At 38.2% G+C, this 19,667-nt stretch overlaps 1 protein-coding gene across 5 annotated transcripts in view; it reads left to right on the top strand.

The window, feature by feature from the left end:
- Ctnna2 (catenin (cadherin associated protein), alpha 2) overlaps positions 1 to 19,667 on the top strand; it is a 1,098,179-nt gene that overhangs the window by 52,673 nt on the left and 1,025,839 nt on the right. For 3 of the 5 annotated variants that reach the window (XM_011241195.3, NM_145732.2, NM_001109764.1), the window contains exon 2: positions 12,636 to 12,737. The exons of the other annotated variants lie outside the window; for them this stretch is intronic. In XM_011241195.3, the coding sequence (XP_011239497.1) occupies positions 12,704 to 12,737 (34 nt within the window). In that variant the 5' untranslated portion in view covers positions 12,636 to 12,703. The remainder of the gene's footprint in view (positions 1 to 12,635; positions 12,738 to 19,667) is intronic. 5 annotated transcript variants of the gene reach the window in all.

The following is a 19,667-nucleotide window of genomic DNA, read 5'->3' as shown; positions in this document are numbered from 1 at the left end:
ACACACACAGAATAAAATAATATCCCAAAAATCTAGACAGAAAATGAAGGAAGTGAAAACTATAAGGGCAGTAGCAACATTAAGAGAAGCAGCAAATAGAAGATTATATATATGTATGTATGTATATATATATATATACATATATATATACATATATATATATATGTATATATATATTTATTCCATGCTGTTTTTGATACTAAGGCTCTCTACTATAATTTGAGAGAGAAAAAAAGTGATACCTCCAGCATTTTTTTTTAATGTGGGGATACTTTAGCTATCCATGCTATTTTGTGTTTTCATATGAATCTAGGAACTTTTGTAGTGTTTTAGCATCATGCTAATAACATTAACATCTAACCACCTGCAGGTCCTCTCATCTCCAGGTATCTATTTAAATGAAGCTATCTGGGGCATGCTAGAAAGCTCAGAGTGGGTGAAGGTGCTCTCTGCCAAGCCTGTGTTCCATCTCCAGGATCCACACAGTGGAGAAGATCAACTTCTGCAAATTGTCTTCTGGCTCCAACCTGTGTGCTACATCAAGCAACCCCTCCTACATCCAAGAAATAAAAACATGAATTTAATTAAAATAACTTTACTCAAAATAATAAACAATGAATTAGACTGTTTAAATGAAACCCTGTTTCATTTGCTTTTCTCCTGGTCATTTTCTACCATCTGATGACCTAGCAGTGGTCTTATATTTAGGAGCTGGTTATTATTGCAAAGCATTCAATAGCATGTGTCTGTAGAGTGGGATGGAGTGTGAGGATGTAAGTGAGGGAATGACTTTATCAGACTAACGCTGTAATTGAGAGCAGTGCGAGTTTGGAGAAGGATCTTGATGACCTTGTCTGGAGCCAGGAAGGAAGGAATTATTTGTCACAGACACTGAGGTGGCAGTAGCCTGACAACACGCTAGTGGAAGTTAGAAACTCATGGAAGAATTTGAGGCACATTACAGAGAAAAAAAAAAAAAGCAAGGTTTGATGCATGCTTTACATGGCAGTATTCGTGAAGAGGAGACAGGAGGATCTCTAGTTCTAGACTGGGCTACATGGTAAAATTTCATTAGAAAAATAACAGCAGTTTTGGCATTTGGTCCTTGATGCATAGAAGGAATGAGTGAAAGAGTCAAGATTTATTATCAGGCTTCCTTATGTTTTGGTTCTCCTGAATACAATATCCAGCAGATGATTGCAGATATGAATTTAGAACACAGTTAATGAAGCCGCAACAAAGGTGATTTCTCAGCCAAACATCAGAGAAGAAAGGAGGAGGATGTGCGTGTGAGGGCTGGGGGAAGCTGTGAGACAGGTAGATGAATTCGTGTCCAAGAAGCATCCCCAAAAGGTAGACAGAAAGTGAGGAGAGTGTGAAGCTCTGCAGGGGCTTTGGGAAGCACTAAGGGTAGTAGCATTGTTAAAAGAGGCAGCAAATAGGAGACGATCTGAAAGAGACTTATCAGGCTGTCAACAAAACAGCATCACCAAGGGCTTGCTGTACAGGAAGGTCTTCAAATTAATTTCTGAAGACAGCCACCAGTTTAATGAATCTTTCATGAAAAAAAAATCATCCTGATATCTTAATCCAGGTTGTATTTTCTAACCTTTCCAACTTTCAGAAATGAAAGTTGCAAAGAACCATCCTTCTCATATAGGAAGTGTGTGTAGCAAAGGTTGTGTACTTACATATAACTACATAATTCACAGAAAAAGAGTTTTGATCAGGTAGAGAATAATTTCATTAAAGGAACATGGGAATTTTAGTTTACTAACTAGAATGGTTCTCTTATTTCCAATGAAGCCAGATATGATAAATATTTGAGATTAAATCCTGATATATAGAAACCCAGAAGATGAAATACTGACACACTTTGACTGTTAATTTAATTTTTTTTTTATTTGAATTTGTCTGTATGTAAACCACATACTTGCAGGTACCAACAAAGGCCAGAAAATGGTGTCAGATTTCATGCAACTGGAGTTACAGGTGAGCCACCTAATGAGGGTGTTGGGAACTAAACTTAAATCTTGCAAGAGCACCCAGTGTTATTCACTGCTGAGCCATCCTTCCAGCCCATAAAAATATTTCTTTACTTTTATTTTCTCAATATTGGTTGTGTACACAGAGAAACCTGCAATCAAAATGTGTTATTCCAATGAAAGAAAACATTGGAGGATGATAAAATATACTGCAAATATGTTTGGGAAAAATGAAACCCAACCCTGCAATTATTTTTCCCTTGCTTGGCTTGCTAGTGCACAGTTCACTTGTGCCCAGAGTGTTGGTGTGAACGAGTTTCAAAGCCAGGCTATATTTCGAAACGGAATTCTCTTTGGAGTTCTTATCATTATAAGACTTCCTGAAGCTAAAATTCTTACTGAAATAATATGTGGAAACCAAAATTGCTTCCTTATAATTTGTCTAAGTTATTGAAATACAGAGAAGTAAGAAATGGCCAACCTTGGTCAGATTATAAATGAAAATGAAGTATGAGCGGAAACCACTTGTGTTTCTATTATTGCACAGGAAGGACACGGACTCACTAAAGCAGATATTTTAATATAAAACTGAGGAAGAAATTTATTGTTTGTTTCCATTTTTTTAATTTAATTTTCATTCATGTGTGTGTGCAAGCTTATCTGTATGCATGTCACAAGTCCATAGGTCACCACAAAATCCAGTTGTGAGCATCAGCAGTTGTGAGCCACCTGACATATGTGCTGAGGATCAAACTTGAATCTTTGCAAGAGCAGCAAGTGCTCTTAACTGCTGAGCCTTTTTAAAACCGCAATACATTTACTTAATTTTTAATTATGTGTCTGTGTGCCTGTGTGCCTGTGTGCTGGTATACACCTGTGAGTGCATTGCTGTCAGGGATCAGAATAGAGCATCAGATTCCCCTGGATTTGAGGTTGCAAACGGTTGTTAGTTGCCCAATATTAATGCTGGAAACTGAACTTGGGTTCTCTTTCCAATTCTGTTTCAAAATATAGCCTGGCTTTGAAACACGTTCACATCAACACTCTGGGCACAAGTGAACTATGCACTGGCAAGGATAGTGTATGTTCTTATGGTCTTAACTGATGAGTGATTTTTCCAGACCCAGGAAAATAGAAAGAGAGAGGGAGAAAGGGAGGGAGAGATGGAGGGAGAGAGAGAGAGAGAGAGAGAGAGAGAGAGAGAGAGAGAGAGAGAGAGATTGATTTTGCTAAAGAACAAAATCTGAGTTTTGTAGAGAGACTTGTTCCGTGAAGGGAATTTTACCAGTAATTCCAGATCTTTGCCATTTCAGGAGCCTAGTTGAATGAAATCTTACTTTTCTAAAAATCTTATTTTTTAAAGTTGTTATCATTGGTCGTCCTCGCTCTGCTTGATGTATTTTATCTCCTTTTTCTGGGCAACTAGTGTTGTCTTGATTTAAAAAAAAACTTTATTCTGGCAATAATATGTATTTTAGACACATCTGATCATTATCCACATCTGCCAGTCAAAAGACAAGTGCTGGATGGTGAACTTGACTATATCTCAGCCTTTAGCCTTTGCTAGAGCAGTGGTTTGAGAACAGGTGGCCTTGGGTTTCAAGGGCCATGATAGTGGTACCAGGTCAGATATTCCAGGAGTGGGAAGAAGCCAAAGACTAGGTACAAGCCCTCAGCTCAGATGAAGAGAGTGTTTAGGCAATGCAAACTGGAAGACACATCCAGGAACAAGGAAATTGACAGGAATGGAAGGCGATAGCAACTGGACAGCAGAGAAGGATTTAGTATATCTGCCAAGTGGTGGGAAAGCAGCCTGTCAGGCAAGTCATGAGCTACAAATACTGCCAAGGAATGTGGTGAATTGACTTAGTGATTATCCTTGGCTGTGAGAAGAGTAGGCAAGAATAAAGCCAGAGAGACTCTGCAGTGCAGGTATGCCACATACTGAAGAACCAGAGTTTCACTCTTTGAGAAGAACCATAGGATATAAAAGGCACCCAAGGATTTGCTTGCCACCTAATCTCTGCTGCTCCGTCTCAGAAAAGTCTCTCTTCACAGTAACAACATGTGGCTTTTATAGCTGCTTAAGGGTGGTGATATCTGTGCAGAAAATGCCCTTCCTTATTCAGCGAGCCCTTTTCAAAAGCTATAGCCATTGTCCGAGAGGTTTATAAAATTCATAGAGATTTTATTTTTTTAAATGTCTATTAGATAGAGGGGCTGGAGAGTCATGTCAGCAGGAGCGTAAGAGGGGGACTGGGAGGAGAGTGGACAGATATTGGGATACAAAATTAACAAATTTTTTACAAGTACTGTTCTTTCAAGGACCTGAAATTGATTCCTAATACCTGTGCTTGAAGTCTCACAAACACTGATAACATTACCTCCAGAGAACCCATTGTGCACTTCTGCCTTCTGAGCATACTAGACCCACATGGACATAAACATACTCAGACATTCAGTTCAACACATACACACACTGTAATATCAATCATAACATCTTTAAAAACTAGTCTGCTAGACTAAGCCTGTTAGAATAACTATAACACATTATCACCTTTTCATCAAAACTCTTTCAGAATTAAATATTTGATATTTATTGTAGGGCTACCTAGGGTAAATATTTAAAATTATTGGATTGTACTATATTATGTTAAGAACCTGTAGGTGTAATTTGCTGATTATAACCAATCAACAAAAGAGAATATGGTGGTAGCTATAGATAACTCTTGGAATAATTGAGCCAGAGAATACATACAGCACTAATAAATTGGAGAAGATGAAGGAAGTCTATCAGTTTCATTTGGGGCATATTCAGGGAATGACATTTAAGAATAGCACAGATGTAAATTTAACATGGAAATTATATGTTTTATAGAGGAGAAAGTAGGGAAGGCTCTCAAACATATGGGCACAGGGGGAAAATTCCTGAACAGAACACCAATGACTTATACTGTAAGATCAAGAATAACAAATGGGACCTCATAACATTGCAAAGCTTCTGTAACGCAAAGGACACTGTCAATAAGACAAAAAGGCAACTAACAGACTGAGCAAAGATTTTTACCAATCCTAAATCCAATAGAGGGCTTATATTCAATATATACAAAGAACTCAATAAGTTAGACTCCGGAAAAACAAATAACCCTATAAAAATGGGGTACAGAGCTAAACAAAGAATTATCAACTGAGGAATACTGAATGGCTGAGAAACATCTACAAAAATGTTCAGCATTCTTATTCATCAGCAAATGCAAATCAAAACAACCCTGAGATTCCACCTCACACCAGTCAGAATGGCTAAGATCAAAAACTCAGGTGACAGCAGATGCTGATGAGGATGTGGAGAAAGAGGAAACACTCCTCCATTGCTGGTGGGATTGCAAGCTGGTACAACTACTTTGGAAATCAGTTTGACAATTCCTCAGAAAATTGTACATAGTACTACCTGAGGACCCAGCAATACCACTCCTGGGGATATACATAGAAGATGTTCCAGCATGTAATAAGGACACATGTTCAACTATGTTCATAGCAGCCTATTTATAATAGCCAGAAGCTGGAAAGAACCCAGATGACCCTCAACAGAGGAATGGATACAGAAAATGAGGTACATTTATACAATGGAGTACTATGTAGCTGTTAAAAACAATGAATTTACAAAATTCTTAAACAAATGGATGGATCTGGAAGATATTATCCTGAGTGAGGTAACTCATTCAAAAACCAACACACATGATATGCACTTACTGATAAGTGGATATTAGCCCAGAAGCTCAAAATACCCAAGATAAAATTTACAAAACATGAAACTCATGAACAAGGAAGACCAAAGCGAAGATACTTTGATCCTTCTTAGAAGGGAGAACAAAATACCCACGGAAGGAGTTACAGAGAGAAATTGTGAAACAGAAACTGAAGGAATGACCATCCAGACACTGCCCCATCTGGGGATCCATCCCATAAACAACCACCAAAAATCACACAATATTGTGGATGCCAACAAGTGCTTGCTGACAGCCTGATAAAGCTGTTTCCTGAGAGGCTCTGCCAGTGCCTGATAAATACAGAAGTGGATGCTTACAGCCATCCATTGTATGGAGCACAGGGTCCCCAATATAGGAGCTAGAGAAAGGACCCATGGAGACAACGGGGTTTACAGCCCCATAGGTGGAACAACTATGTAAACTAACCAGTACCCACCAGAGCTCCCTGGGATTAAACCAGCAACCATGGGTAACATATGGTGGGACTCGTGGCTCTAGCTGCATATGTAGCAGAGGATGGCCTAGTTGGTCATCAATGGGAGGAGAGGCCCTTGGTCCTGTGAAGGTTATAAACCCCAGTATAGGGGAATGCCAGGGCTAAGAAGTGGGAGTGTGTGGGTGGGTTGGTGAGCAGGGTGAGTCGGGGAGGGGATAGGGGATTTTTGGAGGGAAAACTAGGAAAGAGGCTAACATTTTAAATGTAAATAAAGAAAAGATGTAATAAAAAATTAAAATTAAAAAAGAAAATTATATGTTTATTTAATAAGGTACGGTCCATTGTGCACTGATTGGGCATGGATTAATTATCTGTTTTCTTTCAAATAAAACACAGATTATGTACTATTCTGAGTTGTAAAGAAAATTGAAAAAAAATGCTGACCCCAGGAGACCAGCAAGAGAGAAAATATAATAAATCTACAATATAAAGTGTATATGTTGCATTTATTAGCAAATGTTATTTTTTCCTAGATTGTGTCCTGTTTGGTTTATGTGGCTGGATTAATGACTACATGATAAACTGTTCTGCAGTATTTTATAGTGTCAGAGACAACCTCGTTTTTTTCCCTCTTAAGTCATTTTTTTTCTTATAAGTATATTCATATTTATTTTTTTGAGAATTCGGTACATGTGTACAATATTATTTGATCACATTTATTCCCTACTCACCACATGCTCTGTTCTTTTGTTTTATAATCTGTTGAGTCCAATTTGTGCTGCCCATGGATGTAGGGCCTCCTGCTAGAGCATGGGCGTGGTACCATGGGTTGTACCCCTGGAGAAAAATGATGCCCTCTGGTCTAGCAGCTATCAACTGACAATAGATCCTTAACTGGGTGTGTGGTTTTGCAAGCCCTTCAACCTAAGCCATCTCCTTGATTTGTAGTGCTAAAAAATGAAGTTCAATAAGTTGTAAGTAAAACTGTATAGCACCATGCTGCTGGATTTTGACTTTAACTATTTATTACAGCATTTTAGATGTTGGCCGAATTTTCCATTTCTATTTTGGAATGCTCAGTACTAGATGAATGGTTTATCTTGGAGGTCATAGCATTGTTCTTGTAATGACTCCCATGATAACCTTTAAATTTTGTCATTTAAGGTTTTTATTTTCCTGGTACGTGCTTTATGTTGAACATCAGATTAAGAAAGAATTATTAGAAGTCACATAGTTCAACTATCTTTTGAGATCCTTAACTCATTTGCAAGATGCAGAGTAGTTAACCAGAGTATGTTTTTTTCAAATATCTGCAGTGACAGGTAACTTTCTAAATCTGTTCAGAGACTGCTTATTGATAATTGATCTACCCCCTATCTTTTTGATTATTTTCATGGCTGGAAGTCAGCAAATAGGCAGACATCCTGACTGATCTATTTTCTACTATCTTCCCTTTCTAGAGTATATTCATATCTCCCTCTGAATCACATCCCTGAACAACTTTGAACATATGACTTCTTTGCACAGAAGCCTTTGGTCATTCCCTGTGGCCTACGGGGCAAACCAGAGCTCATTATCTGTAAATGACCGGGCCCTGACAGATGTCTGCATTTGGCTACGCCCATCTGAGTCTCCCAGGCTCCTCTTTGAGCTTAGTTGAGTTACCCACATCGATGCTGTGAGATCTTCTTTCTTGTTTGTCAGCATCTTTTTCCTCTCAACGCCTTCACCTCTTTACTGTCCTTTAACCTCTTATTTCAGTGAGGTCCATATTGTGAGACCCTCTCTCTTTCTGTTATGTCATAAGTCACTAGAAACCCTTGCCACACTCTGATGCTCTCCTTTTTCAATCACTCGGGTGCACATTTTCAGCCCCATTGATTTTGTGATTAATCATAAGCTAACCCGAAGAGTTTTCATACTGTTATATATTGAATTATAATAAATCTTTTGTATTGATGTTTAATTCTTCACATTTTTAAACTTGGCTTCTTTCCCCATTAATTTCATGAGATGACTTGGTGTAAAGCAGATGGTTTCTGACTGTATTCAACCAAACTCTAGGGATTCCTGGAAACACAGCGTGGGGAAGGGAGGGTGACTGAGACTTGTGTATCTCCAGCTGCAGCCAAAACAGCTCTGCTTTGATCTTTTTAGATTTTATATTAAGCTTCTGCCTCTGATTATTTTCAAGGAAAATGTAGCAGCTAAACCTATTTGAAAACAAGGATGTGGAAGAAAGGAGCCCAGGCTGGTGTGAAGGGACATGTGTCTCTGGCATGTCTCTTTGCCCTAGCTTTGGTGACTCAAGTTTAAGGTTACAATAAGGGGATGGAAAGATGGTTCAGTGGGTGAGTATTTGTCCTACTCTTGAAGAGGATCTGAGTTCTGTTGCTAGAACTAATTTAGATGGCTCACTACGTCATGTAGATGGATCTCAAGGTAATCCTGTACCTTCTTCCCAACTCTGGGTACCTATAGTTATAAACACACAGACACACAGACACATAGACACACAGACACACACACACACACACACTTAAAAGTTTAATTAAACTTCTAAGTATACAAGGGCAGAGTCTGTTTTCACATCTACTGTAAAAGTCTCTGATTTACATCAATTCCTTTATAATAGAGACACTTTTATAAGTGTGAAAGTGTCCACTAAAATTATATTACAAATTCTATGGCCAAGTGTCTTGCTGGTTTCCATTGCATAATGTTTCACATATGGTTCATTATTTCTGTGATAATTAAATATGAAGTAGGGAAATTATACTTTACTTTTTCTCTTAATCACCACAGAGCATGTTCATTTGTCTTTTATTTCTATTTCTACCTTTTAAAAAAGAATTTTTTTTAGAAGTCTTTAAAACATTTAACGATACTAACTTCAGAACAACAGATTTGATTTTTTTTTAAAAAGTGTCAAAATGTACAAGATATAAAATGTATGATGGCCACATGGCAGATTGTAAAGGTGTTTGCTGCCAAGACTGACAATTTCAGGTCAATCTTGGGGCACACCAGATGGAAGCAAAGTCAACTCCCACAAGCAGTTTTCTGAACTCCACATCTGCACACACACACACACACACGCACGCACGCACGCACGCACACAATGTGTTTACACATGCATGAATATACTCACACTGTAAGCCACAGTAGGACATTAGTTCTATGTTAGCAAGAACATATTGTTTCACATAGTCCTGTTTCCCAGAACTCTGGGCTAAGCTGGGAATCCATGTACATATGGCTAACAAGTGCCAGGGTTTGTTCTCAAGCTCCTCCTTCTTTAAAGGCCCCATCTACAGAAGAATTCAGTCTGAAAAGTGGAAGACCTTAAAGTATAACATGTATCCAGTCCAAGTCCTGCTCACTCCCTATAAACAGAAGCCAGAGTGAAATGGGTTAGTGTGTGAGCTTGGACTTATTTTAGTGGTGTGTTCTTCTGCAGGTTCAACTACAGACTGATGTTCCCAGAGAAACAAGTCAGACTTCTTATAACTCACACATGAACTCATGATTATTTTTTAATAAAAGAAAAATAGAAAATAAAATGAAATGCTATGGTTAAAAAAGAAAACAAACAGGGCAAGAAGCCTTACAAATACAAAAAGGTAATAAAATGCCCAGCCTGATATGATGATGGCTATAGGCTGTTTTATGTCGTTGTGTGTGTGTGTGTGTTGCTTTTTGGGGCAAGGTCTTTCACTGAAGCTGATATTATTAGACAGGCTGGACAGTAAGCTCTAAGGAGATAGCCTTTTGTTTCCACTCCTTAGTAGTGGGGATACAGCATTGTGCCATAGTACCTGGCACTTACAGGGATGCAGAAAGCACCACACCCACTGAGTCGGCTCCCAAGTTCCAAAGTGGGAGTTTTCCATGATGGCAGGACTTTTGAAATTTTAGAGAATTGGGTTCTGCTCCATGGTCTGGAAATTGTTGAATTACCCACCAGGAATTTTTAGAAACCCTTAATCAATGGGTGCTCTTAGTAATTTGATCTAGCACAGCACCTCATCAAGAATTCCTTGAGGAAACATAGGGAAGAATTGATGCCATACCCTGGAAGAAAAAAATTTCAGATCAAGGTTTTCCTTTTAAATTGTGTCCAATTACATGCAGCACTTTGGAAGAAGCACTTTCAGATTCAAAGTTACATACGTAGGGTATTTCTGGTTGTTTTCTGGCAGAGATAATCTTGTCATGGGATATAACTGGCTGCTCTTGTTTAACAAAATGAGAAGAGTATATTTTACAGATACACCTAATTGTAATGGTGCTGTTTGTAGGGATGATGTGCCACTGTCTGTATGAGAGATTCCTTTCCAATCCATCCAAAGTATGAAGGGACAGGAGCATCTACAATTCTCAGGGGCCCCGTATCTTCGGGGCTAACAAATGTCCAATGCCATGATCTTTATCCAGCTTCAGGGTATCAACACTTGTTACCAGGAAGCTCTATGTATGAGGGACATGGACAGGGATAGCAGAAAGTCTTTGTACAACAAATCAATAGTCTATATGAACTATAGCGATAAAGTGTCAGTTTTTGACTACAAAAAAATCTGTGCTTGAACCCTGGCAGTAGAAACGAGACCTAGCCAGGCAACTGACTATTGTTGAACCTCAATCAAATGATTTCCAAATATACAGGAACCATAAATGTCTCTTAGTTCAGCTGTGAGCACCAAAAGAGAACAATAGGAAGGGGCTAGTGAGGGGCTTGACATGTAAGGTCTGCACTCTTCCATCAGACTTTCTTTTCTGTAACTACGCAGTTTCTATATTGGGCTTACCTAGGAGTCACTGGCTGGACTTTTCTTTCTTTCTTTTTTCTTTAAAAAAAATTCGAGCACAGGAAGAAAGTTTGTCACAATTAGTCTCTGAACACACTTTCAAGTTATGGACAGTGTTTGTCAGCAGTGGCCGTATTAATGCACTAAGTCACCAATGAAGGCATTTTGAAGCCACCAGCTGTCTTGCTTTGCTAATATCCAACCATTTATCTGAAGAGAGGAAGCAACTCAACAAAAAGGTGTATCTTTTTACTTTAACAAAAGGCACTTCTTTGGGAATCGTTTTCTCCCATTACTTTGTGTCACTGTTACTTCAATGTCTATTAATATGAAGAGTCAGTAATCTAGGTATGTGCTCTCAATGTTACTTATACATCTCTTTTTTAGAGAATACATTTGCATAATTCATTCAAAAATAGTAAAAAGAAAGCAAAATCTCTTCTTTAGTTTTACTTTAGTTGGCTCTCATGTTGCTCAGGAGATTAAGTATTAGTGCATTTAAAATAAAGCTTAGTAGCAATATCTTTATTGCTAGATGGTACCATGCAATTTTAGGGTGGTTTTCTCTTAAACCTTGAACTTGTATCTTCACTGAGCATTGAGTCTATTGTAAAACTCCTAGTTATTTATACAGTTCATGTCAAAGGCCCTGTGCATCTAACATGCCTTTTAAATAACTTGTAAAGTTCTGAGAGATCACTCAGCAACTAAGACCATGTATTGTATGCTAAGATTGCCTGGTTTGTTCCCAGCTCCAACACTGCCTCACATAATAGCTAGTAACTTCAGCTCCAGGGCATCTGATGCCCTGTCTGGCCTGGACTCTGCAGGCAATGCTTGTATGCACGCATACACACACACACACACACAAATTACTTTTATTCAGATCTTAAATATAAATTGCATTATTATATTCATAAGTGAAGAAGTGCAGAAATTGTTTTCCCAAGTCAATTACTTTATTATGTACCATTTATAAAAATAAACAGCTATAGAATGTCTGCAATGTAATTTCCAGTTCACTGTGAACACATTACCCATGTGCCTGAAAGTGACAGTGTGAAACTTAGCTATCATGTCTTCATGTGGGTTCTATGTCTTTAAGCTTGTACCTGTGTGTTATTTTTCTCTTTGTTCTCCATGAAGTTTAATTTGCATATTTTAGGGGAGAACCACAGTTCACTTGATTTAAGTATGTGTTAGTGTACAGTTATTATGCCAATCTAAAAGTTCTTATAATTGGATATATATATATATATGTATGTATATATATATATATATATATGTATGTATGTATGTGTATATATATATTCATGTTTTCATCATTGCCTATCACGCAGAACAGGCTTCAGAATGTTTCGTGCCTCCTTTATTCATTAAAACAATGACAGTATTATAAAATTTCAATATATTGTCTATACAAAAGTTACTTATGATTTATGTACACACATATGGTTAAAATTCATAATTTTATCCCCTAAGATGTAGATATGATTTTCATGTAGGTGTCAAAATTTGTGAGATTTTATAATGCTAATAGAAATGTGGAGATGCATGACACTCGAGGGAGACTAGGAGAGTTTGTGTCAGGCTTGGGAGTGAAGGATATCTTACTAGTTAAGAATCTTTGTTTTTGCAGAGGCCGTGAGACCAGTTGTTAGCATTCAAGTCAGGAGGCTCATAGCTCCAGTGCCAGGAGGTTTTACTATGACAGATATTCACTCAAGCTACACATACACAGGTAAATAAAAATAAAATCTAAATAAAATAATAAAAATGATCTGGCTTGAAAAAATGATGTGCTAGCTAATTGTGTGCCAACTTGACATAAGCATTTGGGAAGAAGAACCCTTCACTGAGTAAATGCCCCCATCAGAGAGTCCTATGGGCAAGCCTGTCTTGTACTTTCTTAATTAGTGATTGAAGTGGGCCATTGCCATCCCTGGGCAAGGGGTCCCTGCTATTAGAAAGCAAGCTGAACGATTCTGAGAAACAAGCCATGAAGCAGCACTGCTTCATGGCTTCTGCATCTGCATCAGCTCCTGCCTCTAGTTTCCTGCCCTGTTTGAGTGAGTTCCTGCCCTGACTACCTTCAGTGACGGATTATGATGAGGAACTGTAATTTAAAGTAAACTCTCTCCTTCCCAAGTTGCTTTTAATCATGTTCTTTAGCATAGCAATAGAAGCTCTAATTAAGACAAATGACAAAGAAGATCACGGTGAACCTCATTTATACATGCTATTAATATGTGTTATGAATAACAAGTAATTAGCAATTTGGGAGGATAACATAATATTATTTGTGGAAAATTTATCTTTATTATTTCTAAATTGTTATAGAAAGTGCATGTTTTATTTTAAAATACTGATTACTTTGGAGTTTTAAAATAACAGTAATATTTTCCTCCCCCATGTAATCTACAAATCCACTTAGTTCTCATGTGCAGCAGGAAGTGGCATTTAAAGGTGTTGCCAGCTCAGCAGGGCTTTTCATGTATTTATGACAATTCTGCTTCATTGTATCACTCAAAGTTGAATACATTTGCTGTTTTAAAGGGCAGAACCTCAGTTTAATTTAGTTTCTGTGTTTCAGAGGGTTATTATGCCCTTTTCTTCTACTACTGCTTTGTTTTAAGATTTGTTTTTCCACCTAGTTATATGTAAATATCTGTGGCTACATGCATGAAGCCTGCAGTACACATGCTTAACCACTGCGCTATCTCCAGGCCACTAGTATATTTTACATGATACATTTTCACAGATTCAGTTGTTTGCCAGTTGTTTGGATAGTTCGTCTTGTCAACTTAACTGCATTTGGAATCACCTAGAAAATACACCTCAGGGCATTTCGGTTAGGTTTTTTTTTTCAGAGTTTTAAATGAAGAAAAAAGACCATGCTTGAATGTGAGTAGCACTTAGAGCCCCATATTGAATAAGAAGAGAAAAAAGGAGGAAGGCAACAGAGTCCAGCATCCTTTATCTGCTAGATGCAAGTGGTTATCTTGGTGGTTTGAATTGGAATGGCTCCCATAGATTCCGGTGTTTGACTCTTTGGCCGTTAGGCAATGACACTATTAGGAGTTATAACATTGTTGGAATAGGTGTGGCCTTGTTGGAGGGAGTGTGTCACTGTGGGAGCAGGCTTTGACTTCTCATATCTTCAAGCTCCTCCTACTTGACTGGCAGTCTCCTTTGGCTGCCTACAGTTCAAGATAAACTCCCAGCTCCTTCTCCAGCGCCATGTCTGCCTTCATGATGCAGTGCTTCCCACCATAAGGACCATGGGCTAAACCTCTGAAACTGTAAACCAGCCTCAATTAAATGTTTTCCTTTAGAAGAGTTGCCGGGGTCATGGTATCCCTTAACAATAATAAAACCCAAACTAAGACAGCAACTCAAGTTCCTGGCTGTGATCCAGGAATCAAAATTAAACTTTCCTTAAGTTGCTTTTATCACGTGTTTTGTGACACTAACAAGGAAAGTAGCTAGTGGAACAAATGTTTACTGAAGAGCATTTGAAAGACTACACAGTCATGCATGACACATCCATGCACCACCTTCAATGAGGGATCACCTTCCAGGCATGCAGAGCTGCCATGTGGAATGTTTTGTGTAGAGCAGTGAGCACTGTGTCCAGCCTTTGAATAACAGTGAATAACTGCTAACCACAAGCTGTCCCAGAGTTGAGCAGCAACTTCATACTAGCTCCAGGATGGGAAGTGAAAATTTGATTAATTATTTTGTGCTCTTTTCTCATCAGCATGAGTAATTTCATTATCTTTTTCCAAAACAACATTGCTTGTTGTATAAGATTCAACAATACTTTTTACAGTGTATTTCCTTCCATTGTATACTTTAACAAGTTATTTTGACCCTCTACTTAGAAGATATTTCACTATTTTTTGTATATATCTGTCTTCTTGTATAGGAATATTATTTAGTCAGAATTTTTTCACATTCAAGTTTATGATTCATCTCAACTTTTTTCTTTAGATGAAGTAGTATTTATATTCTGTCTTCTCTCCCAGGCCATGTGCCCTTTCTCTTTGCCTCCCACAGGCAGTACATGTAGTACAATCCTGATCCTCTTCTCTGGGCTGGATTGCTATGGTCTGGGAGGTGATTGTTGAGTCTGTCATTGTGTCCTGATTGCTATAGTTTTACATTTAGCCTCCACACTTTTCTTCTTGAGTATCTATTCTGTCATATTGCCACTATCTGTCTGTTTCCTTCTGTTCAGTCACTTTGTATCTAAGTGCTTGTCATATAAAGATGTGTATCTCACCATCTCCCAAAGCATCCTGGCAGGCTCTGCCTCCCAACTATCTCTGCCGCCACTGGCAGTGTATTCGGAAATCTTATCAGAGTTGACATTACTGCTCATGCCACACTCTATAATTTTCTGCCCTCACTCTTCTGCTTTTAAATTGTTTTTCCATTTCCTATGCAGTAGCGCTGATTGAAGCCCTGGAACCTGAGAATGCAGCCCACTATTAGGATGCACACTTAAGGTGCAGAGACTTTGGTTCAATTCTCACCAGTTGTTATTTATTTTTCCTGCATCTCTGTCATGGCTACAAGATTCCTTATTGTTTTCTAACATCTCATCAACATTTGAATGCTCCGTTTAAAAGAGCTTGTAAGGCTCCTTGAAATCCTGACCTCAGTCAATGGGATAGGTTAAGCATTCCTCTTCCCCTCCTTTGGCCATTCCTATTAAATATTGGTAGTGCTTCGTTTCTGCCACAGAAGTCCATTTGTGTGGATTACACTTAGTCTGAGTAGTTGGTTCTTCTTCAGAACTAAGAAAAGCCACTGATGGTAAGCACCAAAGCAAGGAAGCTGCTCCTTATATGTTCTTGGATTTTATCAGTGCCCCGGGAAAGGGGAGAGGAGTCTGAGCTGGCCAGGTGGTCAGGAGAGACCCATCATGACAACCTCCATCTTCACATCAAAGTCACTTTGAGAAAAAGCCCCAGGGTCCTGTCACCTTCTAAACTCTCATGAAGTATCTTTGTTTAGCCTGTGATTTTGTCAAGTTCCAATTTCTACAACTATGGCACTAATCCCAAGAATTTTTAAAAATTCATTTTTAAAAAATTAAGAAGGTAAAGAAATAAGCACTTAATACTGTGTTAAACATACTTGGGCCTAGCTCCCTATCTGCCTCAAAGTGCCTTCAGTTAATAAATTAGGAAAAAAAATGAAATTTTAGGTTATTGCTTTCTGAGCAAGTTTGATACAGGAACATCTTGTTTAATTGTGAGATGTTATTCTTTTCATAGAAGAATACATTTTAAAACATATTGTTTTGTTTGTAAATATGCTGGCGAAGTTTGAACAGAGAAATATCTTCTAAACGGATTTCAAGAAAAAATCTTAGAAGGCTATTGATTTTAGATAAATTTCATTGGTTGAAATTATATCTCTATTGTTTATATATGTGTATGAGTGTGTGTGTGTGTATGTGTGTGTTTATTTCCAAATTCTTTCTTAAAATATTTATTTTTATATGTGTGTGTGCACACGCCTGTGTGTGCACTCACACATGTGGTTACTGGAAGGTATCTGCAGAAGCCAGAAGAGGGATCAGATCATATTCATTGGAGCTGGAACAGGTAGTTGTGAGCTGTGAGTTTTGGAAATTGAACTCCTGTCATCTTCAGTAGCAGCAAATGCTCCTTAGCACTGAGCCATCACACCAGTCCCTGAAATTCTTAGTGAACGAAGCCAAGTCAAGAATGTCAAAAAATTCACAAGTAGAAGGCAGGGGAAAGCAGGGCCGGGCATCTCTGAAATCAGTATCATAAAGAGAGCAGTGGAATGTATACTGTTTATTAGTTTAGATCTTGGTTTGTTGTTCTCTATATTGTGTTGAACTATATGTTTTTCAAAGACGTGCACACCCTAATTCTCAGAACCAATGGATATTTTAATTCCTGTGGCAAAAGGAAATGCTGTGGGCGGGCAAGGAGACTGTTCTGAATTCCATGTGTATGTTCAGCAGTCCTTAGAAGCACAGGTCATAAGGAGACAGTGGGACATAAGAGTGATGATCAAGATGAGGAGGGTAAAGTACTCTACCCACAGCCTCTGCCTTGAGTGGTGAAGGAGCTGTGAGACAGGGAATGCAGGTACCTAACAAGCTGGGGTTGGTCCTCAGCTAAGCAAGGTGTGCAGATAGCCCTGTGACCTGCTCTGAATTCAGCCAGCAAACCCAGCAAGACAGGATTATGCCTTTCCACTGTTGGGTCCAAAAGGAAATACAACTCCGAGGCTACTTGGGCTTGGACAGGGAACTCATGTCAGACCCAGGAACTGTGAGAGAGTAGGTTCTTATGGGTCAGTTCAGCAAGGTCATAGTGATTTGTTACAGCTGTGATAGAAAACAAATACTGAGTATAATTATTTTCACTTTTAAATTGTCAAAATTGACAAAAGAGAAATATAATGATGTGACTCTAAATGAATTATTTTAATGGAAAAAAGAACAAAGACTTATCTATCCTCTGTAATTTGAACTCAGTGATTTTTTTCTATAATGCTGTTTCCTGGTGAATGGACAAATTACTATTGGTCTCCATGTGTGCTAGACAAATAGAACACTGAATTAAAATTAAAATTCACTTAGAGCTTTGATTTTTTTATGTGAAATGGCTTTGATTTTGCCTTCCTGTTTACTTGTCCATAAAGAATGAATGTCATTTAATGCATTGTTGGAGTCTTCCTTGGTTCCTGTTTGTCTGTTTGTTTGTGTATTGAGCTAGGTCCTTGCATTTAGCTCTGTTAAGATTTAGATCTTTCTGTGTCAAGCTCCCAAACAGTGTCATTATACTGAACCCACATTTGGTTAGTGTCTTGATAGTTCCTCTAAAAACAATTACTTGTTAGAACCCCTCACATTTTGCCAAGATAGATGCATTCCACTTAAATGGTTATGGACATCATATCTAGGAATTCATCTATCATTTTCTACAAATATAACAATTTAAAAGTCCACATTTATCTTTTTCATTCTTCACCTAAAATCAACTAATCATCTCTTTTCATAACATCATTAAACAAATATAAAATGTTTCATTTTCATTTGTGGATGTGTGTGCACTTGTGGTTCATGTGACCCTGAAGGCTATGAAGTGGAACTGGAGTGACGGGACATTGTGACCTGCCTGACATGAATGTGGGGAACAAAACTTCTATCTTCTGAAAGAATAGCAAGGTCTCTTAACTTCTGAGCCATTTCTCCAGCCTTGTCTCCCCTCCCACCAAAAAATAAACAAGGAAGAAAAAATAAAGGAAAAGAAGAGGAGAGCCATCAGACTTAACGCTGCTGTGACTGGTCAGGGAAGTAGCAGAGCTCTTCCTTATCAGGAATATAAACCAGAGGCTGATGGCAGAGGAGAGTGGCAGGTGTGCACATTAACTTACAAGGAAACAGCTTTGCCACAGGTGTTTATCGTGGTGGTCTGATTCCCTTCTAGGCAAAATGTCAAGCAGTATTGCCACTGAGTAGATTCATTTTATTATTTTAAGTAACATATTACATTAGCTCACACATTTTGTTTCTTCAAACTGACCTCTGCATCTTAAATTTAGAGTGGCCGTTAGTGTGGTGTCTTTCCTTGGTATGTAAATATTGAACCAAAAGAAGCTAGATATGCAGGCAGATGATAAGCAAAGCATCCCACCCAGATAGTAACTACAGTAGGTTTCTGAGTGGTTAAATAGTTTTAGGGCAACAAACCACTGTGCTATCTTTAAACACTTGACTAAGGATACATTTTTAAAGCTGAGAGTGCCTCAGTTTTTAAATGTGTAATAGGAATTACAATTGATCTTTTTATCTTCATCAATATAATGTGGTGTATTAGAAGCCCAACCAAATGCTCAGTAGACACTAGCTATTATTTCCTTTGTTTTCAGACATTTTAAAAACACTCTAAGAAGTAGTTGCTTATGTCACACATTTCCATTTTTATTTAATTGCCAGATGTCCATCATATGCATGCTAGAGTTACCCAAACACTGCAACATGTAAAGTATCCATCTGTGGTTCTGCTGAACTTAAATGTATATGCTATAAGAGGTGTCTAAAAGGGGGAATATAGGGTCTGGAGAGATGGTTCACTAGTTCAGAGCGCTTGCTGTTCTTCCAGTGAACGCAGATTCTATTCCCAGCACCCACATGGACACTCAAAACACTCTATAATTCCAGTTCAGGAAATTAATCTTCTGATGCCTGTGGTCACCAGACATACACATGACACAAGTGTACAAACAATACATCTATACACATAAAATGAAATAGTCTAAATATATTTGATGGGGATATGGACTTGATTAAAAATTTAAGAATATTGTTATTATCCTAAGTTAAAAACAACTTGCATTTAACACTCTGGCCAAAATAGAATTTTCTATTTTGTCTTTTTTGTTTTTTAATTTTTTAATCATTCCATTCATTTACATCTCACTTTCTGGTTACCCCCTCCATTAACCTCCCCATCCCATGATATCCCACTTCCTGATTACCTCTCCACCACCACCCCCATCCCACATGTGTTCTCCCCTGCCCTTTTGCCAGTATGAGAGTGTTCCCACACCTACCCACACTCTCTTGCCCCACCGTTCCAGTATCCTCCTACTCTGGGGCACCAAACCTCCTCAGGAC

Source organism: Mus musculus, chromosome 6, assembly GCF_000001635.26.
Source record: "Mus musculus strain C57BL/6J chromosome 6, GRCm38.p6 C57BL/6J".
Taxonomy (NCBI): domain Eukaryota; kingdom Metazoa; phylum Chordata; class Mammalia; order Rodentia; family Muridae; genus Mus; species Mus musculus.
This window is presented reverse-complemented; position numbering and strand designations above follow the sequence as displayed.